Consider the following 18200-nt stretch of genomic DNA (forward strand, 5'->3'; position numbering starts at 1 on the left):
ATTTATAAAAATGAAAAAGTCGGTTGATCGGTTGGTTTTCTTATTGATTCCAGGGGCGGCGGCGTTCTTGAATGAAGTCGAGACGAACCGATCAGGCTAGGCCTCTCCAGCGAAGCTGGGCGTCGGGGCCCTGGATGCGCTAGCGATCAGCACATAGGGGAGTGGTTGCCCGAGTTTCTCGGCCTGGTAGCCTGGTATCCTGCACCTCGCGTTCATGATATCTACATTCAACTGTGCCCCGGAGACACGGTCGAAGCACGCCCAGTGTGCTTCTTTCTCGACATGCTCTGGTCCCGGGTGTCTTCCATGGTCGGTCGGTTTTTCTTCTTCTGAAACCACCGACCGACCAACTGGTCGATTTTATAAAAGGCAAAACCGACTCCGACCGACCGAAACCGACCGACACGGTTCCATTGGTTTCGATCGGTCGGAGCGGTTTTTCGGTGCATGGTGAACACCCCTAACCATCTGGGTTGATTAAAGCTAGTACTTATAAATAAATAGATGAATATTAAGTATAATATAATAGCAATAATCAAGATTATTGTTTTTGGAAACTTCAAGGATTAAAATAGTGTTTTTCTTTTTTTGAAAAAAAATTGAGAGACCAAAATAAGCATTCTAAAAATTCTAATCAAAATAAAGTAAAATTAAAAGTTTAGAGACCCCAATAAGATTTAAACCTAAATATTATTATATACTAAAAAATAATTATATGACAACTTTATAAAAATATATATATTTTTTAGAATATAACATCACTTGGACGGAGTTTTGAATTTTCATTCTACTATATAAAACGTTATCGATGCCTTAATCGTGAGATGAAAGAAATATTATGCAAATATGTTTATCACTTATCAGAATTTTCTTTTGGGTAAATAATGAAGTTATTTCTCATACATTTACTTAATGCATATTTCTCTTTTCTTGGAATTGATTTTAGGAACAATTTATATGGTGTTATTAAACTATTATGAATATCACCAACAAATTATATGAAGTTATTCAATTTTTTTCCTATACATTCGTATAATTTATATTATTGCAGTAGTGCTTTTCGTTTTTAACTTGATATAAGTTACCACAACACCTTTCTTTTACAGCACACTTTTCTCTCGTGATACATTTTACTAAGAGATCAGAAGCAAAGAAACCAATCGATATCCAAACGTCACGAGATGCAGTGAAGATTTAGGCTGGGACTCGACAACAGACGTCGTAGATGTCATCTAATGGAGCGTGATCGCCGGTACCTTCATCTTTTCGAGCATACAACAGTTGCTTGCCCTTAAAGACAAACATCCCTCCCTAACAGAACACACATGGAAATGAGAGTATTGTCCATAAACTGAAGACTGATAAATTACTTTAGAACACGAAAACGACCTGTTGCAATACCCCACTTCTATCATCTGGGGTTGCATCGATACTATAGTTTTTCGTAGCTTCTCGCAAAGCATCGAATCTTGACTTCGAGAGTACCTTGGCCTAAAAACATTCAAACTTTGAAGACGTCTACAGAGTAAAGATGAAAATAAATACTAGTAAATGATTGTAAAGTAGATGGAAGGGGGAAATTTTTACACTAGCTGGATTAAAGAATGTACGACCAAAGCCATAGTACAGACCCAGTAGATCATAGGCCTGAAAGAACATATTATGATTAGCTTTCATAATAATCACAATAGCCTAGCCTAAGAAGCACGACAACTCAGTTTGGGCAATGTGTTCGTGTCAGACACTCTGACACCTATTTGACACCTATTAGACACATATCACATACTTGTTAACTCAATAGATATGTGTCACATGCTAGTTGTACAAAGTGAATATGGATCCGACACTTGTTGGCATGTATCGAACACTTGTTAAGTAAAAGAAATAGACATAAATAGTAATATAGGACAAAGTAATAAATTTTGAGAGCAAAATAATCAAACTCATCTTTTACAGCACAAAAATTGCATACCTTATGGGCTTTGAATTTCTAAAAGAATTGTATGCTTCAATTAATGTGTCCTTGTCATGTCCGTATCTTACATGACATGTCACCGTGTTCATATCGTATCTATGTTTCGTGTTAGTATCCCAAAGGGTCAAAAGACAAACTGAAATGATTCCATAGATATATACATTACCTTCCTCTCAGGATCGGCATATAGGCAATCCATTGGAAAAGGCAACTGGGATTTGGAAGATTAAGACAATTGAAAACAGCATGGTTATTATTACATAAAATGAGAATAGGAAATGCAGCCACAAATGTTAATGTGATAGTAGTTTCAAAGAAGAAAAACGTTACCCGGTCTGCTAGGATGCGTGCTTTATTTGGAGTACCGACGCCTATGGCTATTAGTTTCACACCAGATGAGTCAAATCTTGCTTTGGATTCTTTTAAAGTGGAAGCAAGTTCCCAACTAGAAATATAAAAACAAATAATTGGCAAGTTGCTAAGAAAAAATACAAAATCACAATCCAAGTTGATGAATTACCAACAAGGGCATCCAAAATGCCTCAAAAGTGCAACAACAGCCATACCCTGGAGGTAAACACAAATTAAATATCATTTTAGAATATTACATGAAAAATAAGTCGAGATATCAGATATGTCCCGATGTCTAAGCCTAACAACTTGAGCATAGCTCAAGTTGACATAAGATATCAATATATAACAAAAATTAATAAATATAATACTGTTTTGCTTGTTAGATATGTAATATGTTAGTCCCCAAGGCCAAGTAATTGTTTCCAGAAATTTATCCAAGATCTAGAAGAAGAATTACACGTAATTTGGAAAATCCATGTAACGAAGACCAAATTTGGAGTTGATAAATAAAGTTGAGTCAATCTTTTGGTAGTTTCCCCGGTCCAAAAGTACATATAAATTCAAATATCCATTTAACAAAGCAAATGGGAGTCTAACATATTCTTTAAAATTCAGCATTACACAATCTTATGCAAGGTCCTTGTACATAGATCACTGATGATATGGAAAATCTTTCAACAATTTGTTCACATCATTGATGATATGGAAAATCTTTCAACAATCTATCTTGGGAAATAACAGGTTGCTCAGTCATCGAACTGAGGGTGTGAATGATTCAATTCAGACAAAATATAAATGACAAGAAACTTTCACACCTTTTCTTAAGGCGTGGAAAGAATAAACCATGTAAGGAGAGAGTGAGGAAAGAACAGAGATGGCCTAAGACCTATATTAGGAGATCAAAAAAGGTGTAAAAATGCTCCAAAAAAATGAACAACACCAAGAACATATTACTACCACAGAAAATGTCAGGGGAATTAACCAGAGACAAAGAAATCGAGATTGCAGAAAAAATTGCAGTAGAGGAATTTCACGACTCTAGTGAGGAAGAACACATGGAATATATAATTTTGATAAACAAGGAAATTAGAGGCATGTGAGGTGATATAAACCTTTTGAGTTTTTAAACAATAAAATGAAGTAAACTTACTTGATTTAATTTAGATGAAACGGGAAGTCTGTAAGCAAGAATACTCAAATTAGTGGTCTTAAAAACTAAAAAGGAGTAGGTTCAGCTAGTTGGGATCAGCTAATTGGGCAGTCCAGGCAGAAAATGAAAAAGCTTATGAGGGGAAAGATTCCCAATCAACTATGAACAATTAATATATGAGATTTCCAGAAAATTTCCCAAGGGATATAAAACCAATAAGTGACTAGATGAAAGAATTCTGTAGGCCAAGCACACAAAACAACCAGCAGAGGAGACAATATCATCAAATTGCGAGGTATAAACAAGGACTCTATCCTGTAACTCAAGACACAGTAGATCTAAATCTTGTTGGGAACTTTAAAATCTCAACGTTTCAACATGTCTTTTTAATCTAAGATGAATTAGGGGAAAATTGCTGCCTCTTTCCTTCTATGATCCACCCCTGCACCAATGAACAACGGGGCCAACCAAAAACCATAGACGGGGGATGGAAATCAAATCTTTGAACAATGTCCATGGTGTTGATCCTCTCCAGAGAAACCAACCAAGAGACAGAAAACTAATTTTCTTAGGGTTTTTAGCCTAACCGAGATTGGCAAATAAGGAATAACTGGAAAAGGTGGGATGGGGCATCAAATGGGCAAGAAGAGACTTGGTTTACTCCAAGTTATCCAGAATAACAATAAAGAATCCTGCACAGAAATACTCAATTTGCAAAATTTTCACGTAATCTTAATTCTTAAGTGCAGAGTTGATTTCATCCCTAGTTTTCCATTTTTCTGCTACTATGTAGACAGATTTTACCTCTTTCTGATCCCAGAGGTCCTTGAACAAAACATGCTCACCGGCCGCAGTAAAAATGCGAACATCACCGAGAATCTCCGCGATCTCTTCGCCGCCGTACCCAGAAGTAGCGGAAGCCTTCGCAACGACACGGGGCCGGAAACCACCGCGGGAATCGCCATTACTGGTTGCTAATTCGGCGAAATGGGGAGCAGGAGCATAGGGCATGAGAAACGGAGATGGTGGAAATTGGGAAGGGGGGTTGAAGGAGGGAATCGAAAGAGAAGGGCATCCACGGGGAATTTGGGTCTGCGCAGAAATCAAATTCATTGCGAGAGAAATCGTAGAACCCAAAATTCAGGATCAATGAGAGCTGTGACTGGAAGTACGAACTCTGAAGTTGGAAGATTTCTAAGAGCTTCTTTCGTACGTGGTGCATACAACACCTCCCAATTTCACATTTCTTCTCAATCCAACTCTGAATCGGGAAAAATTCACTCTTCCTTATGACTCAACTCTGGTCTCTGAGCGACTTATGCCGACGTGGTCTAAAAACATCGGCAGAAATCAATGAAGTCGACGTTTTATCAAAATGTCTGGGAAATTTGAAAATTTCACCCGATTACTATGTTTCAAAATCATCTCTCCCTCCACAAATCTCTTTATAAATTTGTATTCCCTCCACAAATATCTCACAATAATTAATTACAATTCAAAAAAATCTAACTTTTAAGAAAAATATCTAACTCAAATAGTAAATTAAAAGTTTAATATGGAAAAAATAAAAAACGTACATAATTAAATAATTTGTACGAATTTAATTACAAAAAAGTCAAGATTACAAAAATCTCGACACAATATTGCATTAGATGCTAGAGATTTAATTGATAACAATAGGGTCAAGAGGAGGGAGAATGCAAAATAATAATAATAATAATAAAACTGGAATTGGGATCCCGGACCGGGATTGGAGGATCATTTATGAAACCTTAATTTTTTTTTGTAATTAATTCCCGACAAATCTTATGCATTTACAAATCTTTTTTCACCCTAATTTACTTATTAGATAATTTAATTTACAGATTTTTTTTGTGTGGATTCGTTTGTTAAGTAATAAATTAATCTATATTAGATTCAAAATTTTAAAAAAATGGTAAGGGTTGGGAGAAGAGATTGGTGGATAATTTTACTTAAAATAAACAAGGATATTTTGATAATTTTACAAAGACAAAAAGTGGAAATGGGTCCCAAATTATAACAGTAGGGTCACAAATTAGGTTTTTTTAAAAACGAGTCAAAAATCCAGATGAGTTATATAATGAGGTTAGAAACCCCAATTTCCCAAAATGTCGGGAGTTTTAGTTTAAAATGCTCTAGACCTCTTGATTTTTCTAGACTTCGTGCCACGGTTTAGAAACGTTGTTGTTTCTCGTTTCTGTTTAGTTGAGAGAGTTTTCAATTTTGGACCCAGACAAATTGTTTAAGTGGATTTAAATTTATTTAAATTTAAATATTAATCCATCTGATCTCATGGTAAATTGAATTTTGGGTGAACAAAATTGATTCCAAGCTCAGTTCTCATATGACCCAATTACATATTTTAATTGTCAATTTATCTTTAATTTAATTTAGGGTTAATATATAATAAATCCATAAATAAAATAGATAATGACGTTGTCGACCCAAAATTTATGATTTGGTTTCAACCTCCAAATTCAAATATGATAAAATGATATTTTTATTTATGTTTTGGAACAAATTGAAAATGGGAACAAGAAAAAAGAAACTTGTTTTGATTGTTCATAAAAATTCTATACAATTGTGATAACGTTCCGAAAAAAGATAAATAAGAAACAAAGTTAGTTGTAAAATACTTAAGTTTTTTAAGAAAATTGGAAACGTGAACGACGGTCCTTACTGTTCAATTTGTGCACTGATTTTGTGTTATGGGATTATACAGCACTCATTTATTTTGTGTTTTAAAGGTTATAGTTGTCTAGAAGCTTAGAACCTATGGCGTTATGTGTTTCTAGGTCTGAATCTAATTCACAATTTTGTTTTTCTTCCTTTTTCCTTTATTATCTTTGAAAGTGTAAGGTATACTCTTTATTTTTGAAACACTATCTATCATTATTCCCGGTGTTACTTAGTGAAGCTATTATTTTAGTAGTTATAGCTGGTAGAAGGAATAATTGTATCGTTGGGAAAATAGAAGATTTTTAATTTGGAGTCTTTTTGTAGGTGAGATTTTGATTTTTGTGTTTGTAGTTTGATATTTGGATATGTTTGAAGTAGGTTGTATTAATTTATGCACTTTTGGGTAGAGCTTCTAGCTAAAAAAGTTTCGATAGGTGGTTTTAATTTAAATTATGAAGTGCTTGTTTGGTAACGTTCATGTTTCTGATTTTTATTTCTTTATTTTCAATGAAGAAAAATATGTTGCATGGTTTTAACCTCCAAGAATTTAAGTAGGATAAAATAATGTTTTTTATTCATGTTTTGGAATAAATTGGAATGAGAACAAGAAAGAGAAACTTGTTTTGATTGTTCTTAAAATTTCTATACACCCAAAAAATGAGAAACAATAAACAAAGTTAGTTCTAAAATATTTAGATTTCTTCAGAAAATTGGAAACGAGAAACAAGGAATGAGAACGTTATCAAATGGACACATAGTTAGTTGCACAAATTCTTATATTTCTTAAGAAAATTAGAACCGAAAACAAGAAATGGGAAAGTTACCAAATAAACCCTTATTGGCTTGTTGCATGCGACTATTATTTTTATCTATATCTATATCTATACTATATTAAAAATAGAGGATGTAGGAAAAATATTTTTGGACACTTTTGTCCGTTACTAATTTTACTAATTTACAAAATAAACTATTAATATATTATTATAAATATTAAATTAATTATTAATTATTAATTATCAATACTAATAAATGGATAGAATTTAAAATGTTATAATGCAAAAAGTTTTCCAACAACATAAAATAGATTTTTTCTTTAATTATAATTTATACTAGAATTTCAATAGTCGTAGAATTTCAAAGTTTTTATAACTTTTTATCCTCTATTACTATAAAAATAGGCTTTCTTCCACCATATTTTCTACGACAGTTAGAGTTTCACTACTTGTTTATTCTTAGTTCTATCAAAACATCTCTCAAAGGTTATTCAATCTTCGTAATTTCTTGAGATGTTGATGGCATATTTATCAAATTGCAAGAGAGGTATATTCGTCAAGTTACAAGGGATGCATGTGTCGAATACAATTTAGTATATAATTTATAAATCAAACTAACGTATGTTAGGTTGGCTTACACCTCGAGCCCCCATTCGCCCCTTCCAAGTTTGAATTCTAGTAAGTGCATCTTCTTTTTATTTTTTATTTTTTATTTCCTCGATCTTATTTCTTTTAATAAATTTAAGTTCGTAACCCTAAACTTAGATAAATGTAATACTTTTTATCTCTCTACTAAATTGATGTTAGTTCATCTGTTAAGTTTAAAAAATCTATTTTCTTAAAAAAAAGGTTTAAAAAATCTAAAAAACTTACTAATTTAACAAAAATCATTCTTAAATTAAGTTTAATTAATGTACAAAATCTAATGTCAAACAATTCAGCCAAAATTTTTAAATTTAGAACAACTCTAATGTCGATTTTGTCTAAATCATTTCAATTATTTTTATAACAAAACATAAGTGTTTTCTAATTCATTTGACTCATGAGATTATTTTTTCAACAAATTTTAAAATGAAAATCTATGGAATGGTAAATTTTGTGACATATTTTAAAATTTAAGGTGAAAATTACAACATTATCCAATTGTAAGATGAAAATCGTCGCAGATTGCCAAATTTATAAAGGGTCACACATTTGTGCTCCTCTTGACATAAAATCTTGGATTTGCCATTGAGATCCATTCCAAGCTCATGTTCTTATTGTTGAAAAAAGAATATATCAGGTAAGTTAATACACCAAAATGTGTTAATTAATTAAATATTAAATTAATAAAATAATTATCAACAATAACCGAGTATGAATCTTAAAAGGTGAGATATAAACTTTTGTTCATTTCATAATAATGTAATTTAAAGAAATTTTCTTTAATAAATTTAATTATAATATTATATTAAATCAATAAATTAATTTGATCTCAGGTTAAAAAGTTAAATAAATAATAAAAGGTTAGCTGTAAAAATCGTGAGACTATTTGATAAACAATTATTTTGAAAAATAAAGGGTCCATATTAGACAAAATAACATAAAATAATTATTTATTTTTTTAATTAATATATTAAAAATAATGATGTAACCTAAAATTCATTAAAAAGTGGTTTTAGATAATTAATTTAAGATATTTTATATATTTTAATTTTGAACATATTTTATTATTTTTAATCTCATATTTTTATAATTTACTAATTATTTATAATAAAATAAATTTATCAATTTGTAATATATAAGTTGAGTTTTTATCTTTATAAATTTAAAGTACATATTAATTTTATTACTATGATATAAAATAAAGTAAAAGAAAAAAAATGTATGGGTTAAGAGTTAGAATATGAAAATTTTATTTACCTAAATTAATTTAATAATTATATTATATTTAATATAAGGAACAAGAATCTTAAAATCTAAAAATACAAAAAGCCTTAAAATCTTAAAAGAATTATAATTTATCTGAAATTTATTTCAATAATATGAATTTGAACTTAAAAAGTTTTACAATTTATTTACTTAAAAATTTATAGATTTATTTTTAGTCATAATCAGTCATAAAATTTTAATTAAGTTAGAATTTTAAAAATTTTTATAACTCTATCTCATCCTCTTGCTATAAAAAGAGTTGTTCAACCATTTTTACGGGTAATATTAGTTTTATTTTTTACTTTCGACTATATTGTGAATTATTTATTTAAGATGTTATAATTCAATTTTAAAGTTACGTGTTTGTCTTGCAATTATCACATAGGAGATAAATATATTTTACATTATATATATATATATATATATATATATTATATTATATTTGGAAGAAGTTTGATACATCTTAATTTTCTTGTTTGTTTGTCTTTATTTACAATTAGTGATATTTATTTACACTTAAATTAAAAATGTTTCGTGCATTTGCAGGCACGAGTTTGTGTGTTATTAAGACTTTATTCAGAATTTTGCTTATGATAATTAGAAAGAAAAAAAAAATTGTCCCTAAGCAAATTACTTCTGCACAAAATGGTCAGTTCCTAGGAGTATAATTGTTTAAGGGAAAATCTTAAATACAAAATGAATTTTTAAAAATTAAAATTTCAAAAGTTTCATCTTCTCATATATATTATTGAAAATAATTTTTATCTTCCTTAAATTTGAGACATGGGACTAGAAGGTGCATCATCTTAAAATTACATTTAAAAGTTATCGACTCAAATTCTCATAAAATTGGGACTCATTTTGTCATCCTAAAGAATGACGACTTAGATTTGAGCCTAGATTTGCGAAATACAAACCAAAAAAATAAGAGGATCAGATATAATAAAGATACGATAATCGTGCAGCCGAACAACTATCCCAAACAAAACCCTAATTCGAGAGCATATAAAAGAAACTTATAATCTCTAGTGGAAGATAGCCTAGACTTAAGGGTGTTCAAAAAAACCCGATAAGTCGAAGAACCCAACCCAATGGGTTCTAATTTTAAAGAACCAACCGGTTCGGTTCGGTTCCCGAGTTAAGAGGAAATTTTTTTTATTTAACCCGAACCGAACCAAATTTATTCACACACATATATATGTGTATTATCTTTCTAGGGTTAGGGTATTCATCCCATCTCTCTCAATCTCGCCGTCTCGATTCGTTGTTCGCCGCCGTTCATTGACTAGAGTAGTAAACCTTGGAGAGATCATTAACGAAAGGCACAAAACAAGATGCAGATCTTCGTGAAAACCCTTACTGGGAAGACGATTACGTTGGAAGTTGAGTCCAGCGACACCATCGACAATGTCAAAGCTAAAATCCAGGACAAGGAAGGTTTGATTTTTTTTTTTTTTTTTTTTCTTTTTTGTTGGTTTCGTATGTATTGAATTTTTATAATTCCCTGTGTGTATGTTTCAGGTATCCCTCCGGACCAGCAGAGACTTATCTTCGCCGGGAAGCAGCTTGAGGATGGGCGAACTCTCGCCGACTACAATATCCAGAAAGGTTGGTGTGGATTCTGTTGATTTATGAAAGTTCAATCAGTGTAATTGTATGCATGATAAGTGCATTGTTATCAAAAGTGGTCATTCCATCAACTATTTTAATACAGAACGAGTATCTTTATCTTTTTGTAAATTACTTCCTTTTTGTGTTACAAGGATGCTTAATTGGTTTGTATTCTTTCAGAGTCAACTCTGCACTTGGTGCTTAGGCTCCGTGGTGGTATTATTGAGCCATCTCTAATGGCATTGGCTAGGAAGTACAATCAAGACAAGATGATCTGCCGCAAGTAAGCTTCAATTTGCTAATTAGTTTCATAAAATCGTTCTGTTTCTTTATTCTATATGAACCCGTTTGTTATCATGTCTGTTAATTACATTATACATGGAGTTGGATGTGGTGTGTGGTTTTATGCAAGCTTCTATTTGAATCACTTTTAGCATTTCAAAATTCATTGCCCATCTGTGTCTGTCAACATCCTCATCCTTCTTAAGAAGTCGAAAACTGAATGTCGTAGAGGTTTACCATTTAATTGATTTGATATACATACTTTTGTTATTGCTTCCTGAATCATTATTTCAAGTTGATCACATACAATTGAATTACAGGTGCTATGCCCGCTTGCACCCACGTGCTGTCAACTGCAGGAAAAAGAAGTGTGGACATAGCAACCAGGTATCCTGTCTTTCTTTGAGTTGTACTATTCTAATAATTTATAATCTCACTGCGTTACTTGAATTTTTTCTTTTTGGTTCATCACTGATTTGCAGTTGAGGCCAAAGAAGAAGATCAAGTAGACGGTTGATTTTGAGAGAGGAAAACTATGCAGAAGTTTTATGTTTTTTACTTTCTTGGGCACTTGTGCTTACAACTATTTGCTTTATACTCTTTAGGAGTTTGAATTGTTACGATTTTGCTTTAACATTCTCAAGTAATGGCATATTTTGTTCTTGACTTTTGAGTACTAAATCTTCAGACTGTCTTATTTTCCCAGTTCCAGCTCGTTCTTGGCCCTCCTCCCCACCCCTAAATTAGTACCTGGAACACAAAATGCTGGGGCACGATTATATCCAGCAAAGAATATTTGGAAGAAATATTCTCCAATTGTCATCACCCGTAAATTGTCGACCATCGACTGATATTTCGATGGCTGCAAGTAGGTACAGGTCAGAGTCTAATTCTTTTCAGATGAATCTAGTAACGACTCACTGCCTTGTTAATTTTGCCCTCCCACTTTCTGAATAGCCCTCATTCATTAAGAACAAGTAGAAGGCAGGGAAAGAGTGGATTTCTCCCAGCGGCAGTGTACCAATCTTCATAAGAATGTATATCAGAATCAAATTGTTCGCGTTATTTATCAGACGATAGCGCGTCCTGAATTGGTTAACTTCCCAGTTGTAATCGCATTATGATGACAAAGTGATTACCAGTTGACAGTTGTTCGGATTAGTTCGTATTAACCAAGTCTAACTGGATATCTGATTGCCAAAATCGAGTCAAATTTGAACTATTCAAACAAGAAATCGTTGTCATCCCCAGAAACTTGCCTCTGCAAACTGCTACAGGGCTGATGTTCAAAGATGACACCATCATCTGAGTCGAAAGCGCACCATTTATCAGATGTTTCATATGATCCATCTGTATAATTATTATCGAAACACAATTCATCTTGCAAGTTGCAAACACATCCACATGGAACAAGTTTGAATGGAAAACCAATGGAGTTTGAATAACGTGTGGCTTTTTCCAGTCCTATGTCTTGTGGTGATCTGCTTCTGAAAATAACTATCTTTCAGTGATGTGTTTTTCATTGCAGAACAAGGAAACTGATTAGCTGGGGACCAAAGGCGTAGGGAAGTAAAAGGTAAACATGGTTGGATTAATCGAAGGAAGAATTCAAAACAAAAAATTAGAAAGAAAAGAAACATGTAGGTAACTAACAATTTTTAATAAGTCCTGTTCCATTTTGTCATCCTTAACCTAGGGCCTTTTGATGACTTAGATTCGGGCCTAGATTTGTGAAATACACGCCCAAAGACAAGAGGATTAGATAGAATAAGGATACGGTGATCCTAACAAAACCCTAATTTGAGAGCATATAAATGGGGCGTATAATCTAGACCTAGAGTTGTCAACGGGAGACACCACAACGCCCTTACTGGGAAGACGATTCTCAGCAGAGAAATTATGGATTCTGTACATCCTCTCACTCTCGCTTTACTTTCAATCTCAAGCTCACTATCCTACTCTCGCTCTCCCTCTCACTCTCGTTTCTGTGACTCCAGAACACGACACAAACATTCATTTATGTGAATCGAAACAATCGGAATTCGGACACGCATATTCATCCTAAAATCTAAGTGACGGTCCAGTACAAACTATAACTAATCGATTTCGCAAACCATAACTAGATTATGTCAAGTGAAACAACAAATCGAATCATATCCGAAACGAGGGAAATTGATAGTGGAGGGACAGAGGAGTAATTTGGAATGAATGGTAATGTCAGTAAATGTTTACAAGACATTAAATTGGGGAGATGAGACATATTTCATAGTGTGCCTTTGAAAAAGACTAGCCCAAAAACCCAAATATTTTGCAAGTCTCCTATTTGCATCACTTCAGCTCGTTTAAAGAGTCAACTCACTTATTGCCAAGCTTCACGAGTTTTGTTAAATTCTTATCAAATAAAATCATTCATAGATGGTAATAAATATTTTATACATTGAGATATATTTTAACAGAATTATATTAAATTTTTAAAATAATGATTTGTTAGTTGAATTAATATTGTTTAGTATATTACCATCTTATAGGCTAGAGGTTCATGATTTGATCTTAAAGTTGAACTAAAAAATATGTCATATGTAAAAATTTATTTATTATTAAAAGTAAAAGTTCAGGAAAAAAAAATCAACTAATCTAAACCTAGCCCAAAAATATAATTATTTTTTCGGAAAAAAAAAATCCTGGTTCAAATCCAATTAATCAAAATTTCATAACTAATAACTTTTTAGAGAGATTAAATAAAATTGAGATTAAATTTGTAATTTAAACACTTACAATCGAAATGCTTTCATGGCTCCTAATTTCAAAACCCTCCGTCTGAAGAACGAGTAACCCGCGACCCGCAATCCTTGAGAAGCAGCGTGGTTAGGAATCGAAGCTCATCGATCGAACGAACTAAAGAGATTTTCAATCACCAGTTTGGATTCAGAATGTTCGGTAGAAGCAGGTTCCTCTCGTTCCCCATGGTAATTGGCGCTGTTATGTAAGTTTTCTTCCCCAATTGACATCACTTCCTTGAACCCTTCTGAATAAATCAAACAATTCCAGAGTATAATCTGCAGAATCCTGGTGTTCAATTAGCTATTCATCATTGATTGAACACGAAATTTGATTTAGAACTTCATTTACTTGCCATTTCTTTCCTTGAAACAAGAATGAATTGCCTCGTATGATTTTTCTCAATTGAGGCCTGGGAAATGATAGGCCCAGGAAGTAGTTTTTACGATCAATAGTTGAGATTTCTTTCTGGTTAAACCCAATAAAATCAAGCGATGCTTGAGAGAAAATGAGGACGCTCCTAAAAGATTCGCTTTAACTGAAGTCGGCAGTTGTTTTCTTGCCTATAAAATCTTGTTTTTGATTATTGCCTTTTGGCTTTTAGGTTTTAGTTTGCTTCTCTATCTGTAAAAGGAGGATGACAGGGTTATTAGAAATCTTCTTTTGAATGTTATGAGTGCAAAAACTAAAGCAAATCGAGAGGTTTGAAGTTCTTGGTTTCAATTTATTAGCCCATAATTTAAGACAATGAGAACATATGCAGAACTTTTAATAGTTTCAAGAATTGGGGACATTATTAGTTAATGGAGTCTAGGAAGGTTCTGTTTCTGTAATTTAAGCACAACGTCGGAGGAACCAAAAATCTGTTAATGTAAGTTTATGAAAGCTGGCAGACAAGAAAAATTATGATTTTAACTTTTTAGGAGAAACAATTCTGTTTACAATTGGCTCACTGTAGGTTGTAGCATGAGTTTATGAATTCGTAATGTTTCTCAATTTTGGGATAAGCTGTGTGTTTCTTTCAAATAGAACATAAGTCGGATTTGTTCTTGGACGTTTGGTATAATCCTTAAGCTCTAGGATGAGTTCTGGGCCAGAATTAAAATACAGCTTGGTGTAAAATTACTCGAGAATCTGATTAGACTGTAAAATATATGTTGCAGCATTGGTGTTGTTTCTGGGAAAGCAATATTTGGGCCACCTCTTGATGAATACTGGAAAAAGAAGTTGGAAGAAGAGGCAACCGCAAAGAAGACAGGTACCAGTTCAAGTCAGCATAGGTAAGGATGGTCCTGTTTAGCAACATGAATAGGAGAAATATTGTTATTGAAACAAGCTCTTAATACTTACAATCTTACATAGATATTTGAGGGTTGGGAACCAAAGTTTTTTCAAAGGTTGCCTTCTATTATTTATGACACCACAAGGATTATGCACAAAATATGGGTGTTCTATAGGAATAAACAAGACTTTTCTGCTGAAGTTTTCTACTTATGGGCATTAGACTCTGCAATATGCATCATGGGTGATTGTGTTTTTAATATTTTTCTCTTATCTATATGGTGCATCAAAGGGTAATCAATTGGAGTACAACATGCTAAAATTTTAGGACATAGCTAATGCTATTTATAGCCTTCACTCAGGGGAGAACTCAAGTATTTGAACTACTTAAACTAGTCTGGGAACTCCCTTGCGAGATTCCATCCTTAGACAAACTACTTTAAACAGGAGCAAAATTTGGTGAAACATGTTTATGTACAAGCCAAAAAACACTTTTGCGCAGGCTAAGGCACAGGCGCAGGTCAAACTTCATTCTCGCCCAAGCTTGTATGCAAAAGGTAATGTCCATTTTTGCTAAAGACGTTCTTTAAAAGCATATCTGTTTTCCCAATCTTTTAAATAGATGTGATTTTACTCTATCAGAAATCCTTACCATCCTTTAGATGTAAAAGATCGTTGGTGTTCGACAATTTGCCAGATAGAAAGGATAGTTGAGTGTTCAACTAACATTAGTGTTATTCAACTAACACTGGTTTATACTGAAGTAACTAACTTAGATAACCAAGTCAATGTGCCATGATGACAAATGAGGGATGTATTTAGCGGAGTTTTATGAAGAGAGTCAAAGGCTAAAGTATAATTATAATGATCTAGACCATCATACTTTTGGGGGTGGAGATGAAAATGAAAGAATCTCAATATATAAGGACCAACAATCATGCCAAGAGTCTGAGTCACTCCAACACCGCTCGACTGGTTAAGACATGTTTTTTATCAAAAAAGACCGGAGGTTGAAGTCCTTACTTCATGTATTGTTAAACTCAAAAAAGGCCTGTAGCACATATGCTAGTTGAGGGAGTCTCAATCTGGGCGTAGCCAAGCAAAGGTGTGTTCTACGCAGCTTGAGTTGAACCACGTCGAGCGAAGGTTAATACTTACTAACACTATGCTTCTATCTATGGAATTAATTCTATTCTGAGTTATCATGCTGAATAGTTGAGCTGATTAACTCATATGGTTTGCCACCACTCTTTATTAGGCTTCGTGTTGTTACCTTAGTCATGACGTTCAAACCTACATCTGCGTGAGGTTTATCCACTTTTTTTAATATAACATTGTAATTATGGGGGTGTTGAGTCAAAGCTTCTATCTATGCAAGGTTGATGATGATTTAACCGTTGAAGTATGTTTATGTGTAATGTCTTAACCGCTATTGATGTCACTTTTTAATGTTACTATTAAATTAATTATCCTTATGCATAGAACGACCTCAATTGCCTGATCCCAACACCCACATTTTGATTAGGTGCAATCGTGCTTGTTCTATTATTGTATATTTTGATTTTGAACAAAAATGGTATATTTTAATTTTCTATCGTCATACTTCTCTATAATCTTAAAAGTTTCATTATATTTCCTACACATTGTTTAAAACCTCCCCGGCATTCTTGTCTTTAATAAAAACGAATAGAAATTTCGTGGTGAGAAGTTATTTTGTTTTTTTTTTCTTTTCTTTTTTGAGTACAACGTGTGAGGGTGGACGATTCGAACTTATGACCTTTTGGTTGGATATAAATGTTTTAATTTGTTGAGTTATGCTGGTTGAAAAAACAAAAAGGAAAACGAGCTCATTTTGTTTTGGAATACAAACTTTTTAAACTTTTAAAGGCATTGGATCAAATTAAAATAAAATATTAAAGATGTAATCTAACTAAAAAATGTAACAAAAAAGCTAGTTGGTTGGAACGTCATTTCTAAATTTTTTAAAAGAAAAGAGCGATACTACCTCAATAATTCCAAAGCTTTTACATAATATCAAATTATTTAATTGAAAATTCCAAAAGCGGGCTGTTCGGTGTGAGTTGGGTTGTTTATGGGTTAGGTTGAGTTGGTCATACTTTTTAGATCCAGCTTGATTGATTGGATTGTAAATTTATTCAACTCAAACTGTTCTTGTTAAAGGATGAACTCGAGTTGGTTTGAGTTCGTCATTTAAATATAACCACATAAATCTTATGATAAGTGAAAAAAATAACTCCAACCAAATTTATTTTTAAAAGTTGGCTCACATCGATCTAAATTTAAATTTATTTTAGATGAATTTTTGAATCAATCAAATCCACATAATTGTCAACCTAAGCATTGCTCATTCGACCTTTGAATTTTGAATTTCTACACTATATGTTGTACTAAAAAAATAATAAATAATAAAATTTATATAATTTTCATTTATTTAAACTTGACTCAATCTAAATAAATTTATATCTCAACTCAACCATGAGTTGATTAAGTCTTTCGAGTCATCGGTGTTTTTGAATACATCTGACTGCGAGTTATATAGCCATGCCGAGCCATCCGAAGCTGAGGACCTACAGCCGTGGAACCACGTCAGCCACCTTTCATTTTATTGGCTCTGTCCACATCCTCATATAGAATACTAACACGTGTCCCCATGGACCTACAACGCTTTGTTTCTTCATAGCTAAGCTAAAAAGGGTTGTAATAATATCACACGGTGGTTCCTTTTCGTGGACCCCACCGGTAGTGCCAGCTGACTCAAAAGTCAAAAGTAAATTGGTCCAGTAAAACAAATATTCCAAGACGAAATTACCCCTCATAATCGATTATAATCCCTGATTTACCCCTACCGGTTTACCTATAAATACCGCACCACCACACTGCCTTTCTTCCCTTTCCTCCTCCCTCCCTCCCCACCACCTACAAAGAAATTCCGCCGCCATGCTGTCCACTTTTCCGGCCACTTTCCCATCCGACGCCATACTCGGTAGCTCGTTTTTGACATGTGATGGTGGCTTCAACCCGTGGGAATCGTCGGAGCCATTCTCCATCTTTCAATTTTCCAAACCTAATTTTGATTTCGACACTGGTTTGGCGGACATTTTTCTCCAACCTGTTGAATCAGTTAATTCAAGTTCTTCCCGCTCGATTCATGCAAAACTTAACATAGACCAAATCGATTCAAACCGTACAGATGTGATGGACGACGAACGTAGGCAAAGACGGATGCTATCGAATCGAGAATCAGCCAAGCGATCGCGTATACGTAAACAGAAGCAGTTTGAAAGTTTAAGGAACCAAGTGAACCAATTAAGAATTAAAAAAGTGGAAATTTCAAACCGATTACGGTTTGCTTTGTTCCACTGCC

At 33.1% G+C, this 18200-nt stretch overlaps 3 protein-coding genes across 3 annotated transcripts; 2 read left to right on the forward strand and 1 right to left on the reverse strand.

Moving 5' to 3' along the window:
• Positions 1 to 994: 994 nt before the first annotated feature.
• On the reverse strand, positions 995 to 4836 carry LOC111017918 (Thioredoxin superfamily protein). Its single transcript, XM_022293810.2, has 7 exons — positions 4284 to 4836; positions 2496 to 2542; positions 2306 to 2420; positions 2142 to 2186; positions 1588 to 1647; positions 1390 to 1491; positions 995 to 1311 (listed from the first exon to the last, which is right to left on the reverse strand). The coding sequence occupies exons 1-7, from the start codon at positions 4590 to 4592 to the stop codon at positions 1195 to 1197; spliced, it is 795 nt and encodes a 264-aa protein (XP_022149502.1). The 5' UTR covers positions 4593 to 4836; the 3' UTR covers positions 995 to 1194.
• A 5243-nt stretch (positions 4837 to 10079) lies between these two features.
• LOC111017868 (ubiquitin-ribosomal protein eL40 fusion protein) lies at positions 10080 to 11437 on the forward strand. Its single transcript, XM_088120562.1, has 5 exons — positions 10080 to 10300; positions 10385 to 10471; positions 10655 to 10757; positions 11077 to 11143; positions 11239 to 11437. Exons 1-5 carry the CDS (start codon positions 10198 to 10200, stop codon positions 11263 to 11265), a joined length of 387 nt encoding a protein of 128 aa, XP_087976688.1. The 5' UTR covers positions 10080 to 10197; the 3' UTR covers positions 11266 to 11437.
• A 2077-nt stretch (positions 11438 to 13514) lies between these two features.
• LOC111017867 (uncharacterized) lies at positions 13515 to 16220 on the forward strand. The gene is made up of 4 exons (XM_022293746.2): positions 13515 to 13739; positions 14698 to 14814; positions 15318 to 15372; positions 15458 to 16220. Exons 1-4 carry the CDS (start codon positions 13687 to 13689, stop codon positions 15527 to 15529), a joined length of 297 nt encoding a protein of 98 aa, XP_022149438.1. The 5' UTR covers positions 13515 to 13686; the 3' UTR covers positions 15530 to 16220.
• Positions 16221 to 18200: the final 1980 nt, after the last annotated feature.

This window comes from Momordica charantia (genome assembly GCF_013281855.1).
Source record: "Momordica charantia cultivar OHB3-1 chromosome 2 unlocalized genomic scaffold, Mcharantia_2.0 BLBB01000002.1, whole genome shotgun sequence".
Lineage (NCBI taxonomy): Eukaryota > Viridiplantae > Streptophyta > Magnoliopsida > Cucurbitales > Cucurbitaceae > Momordica > Momordica charantia.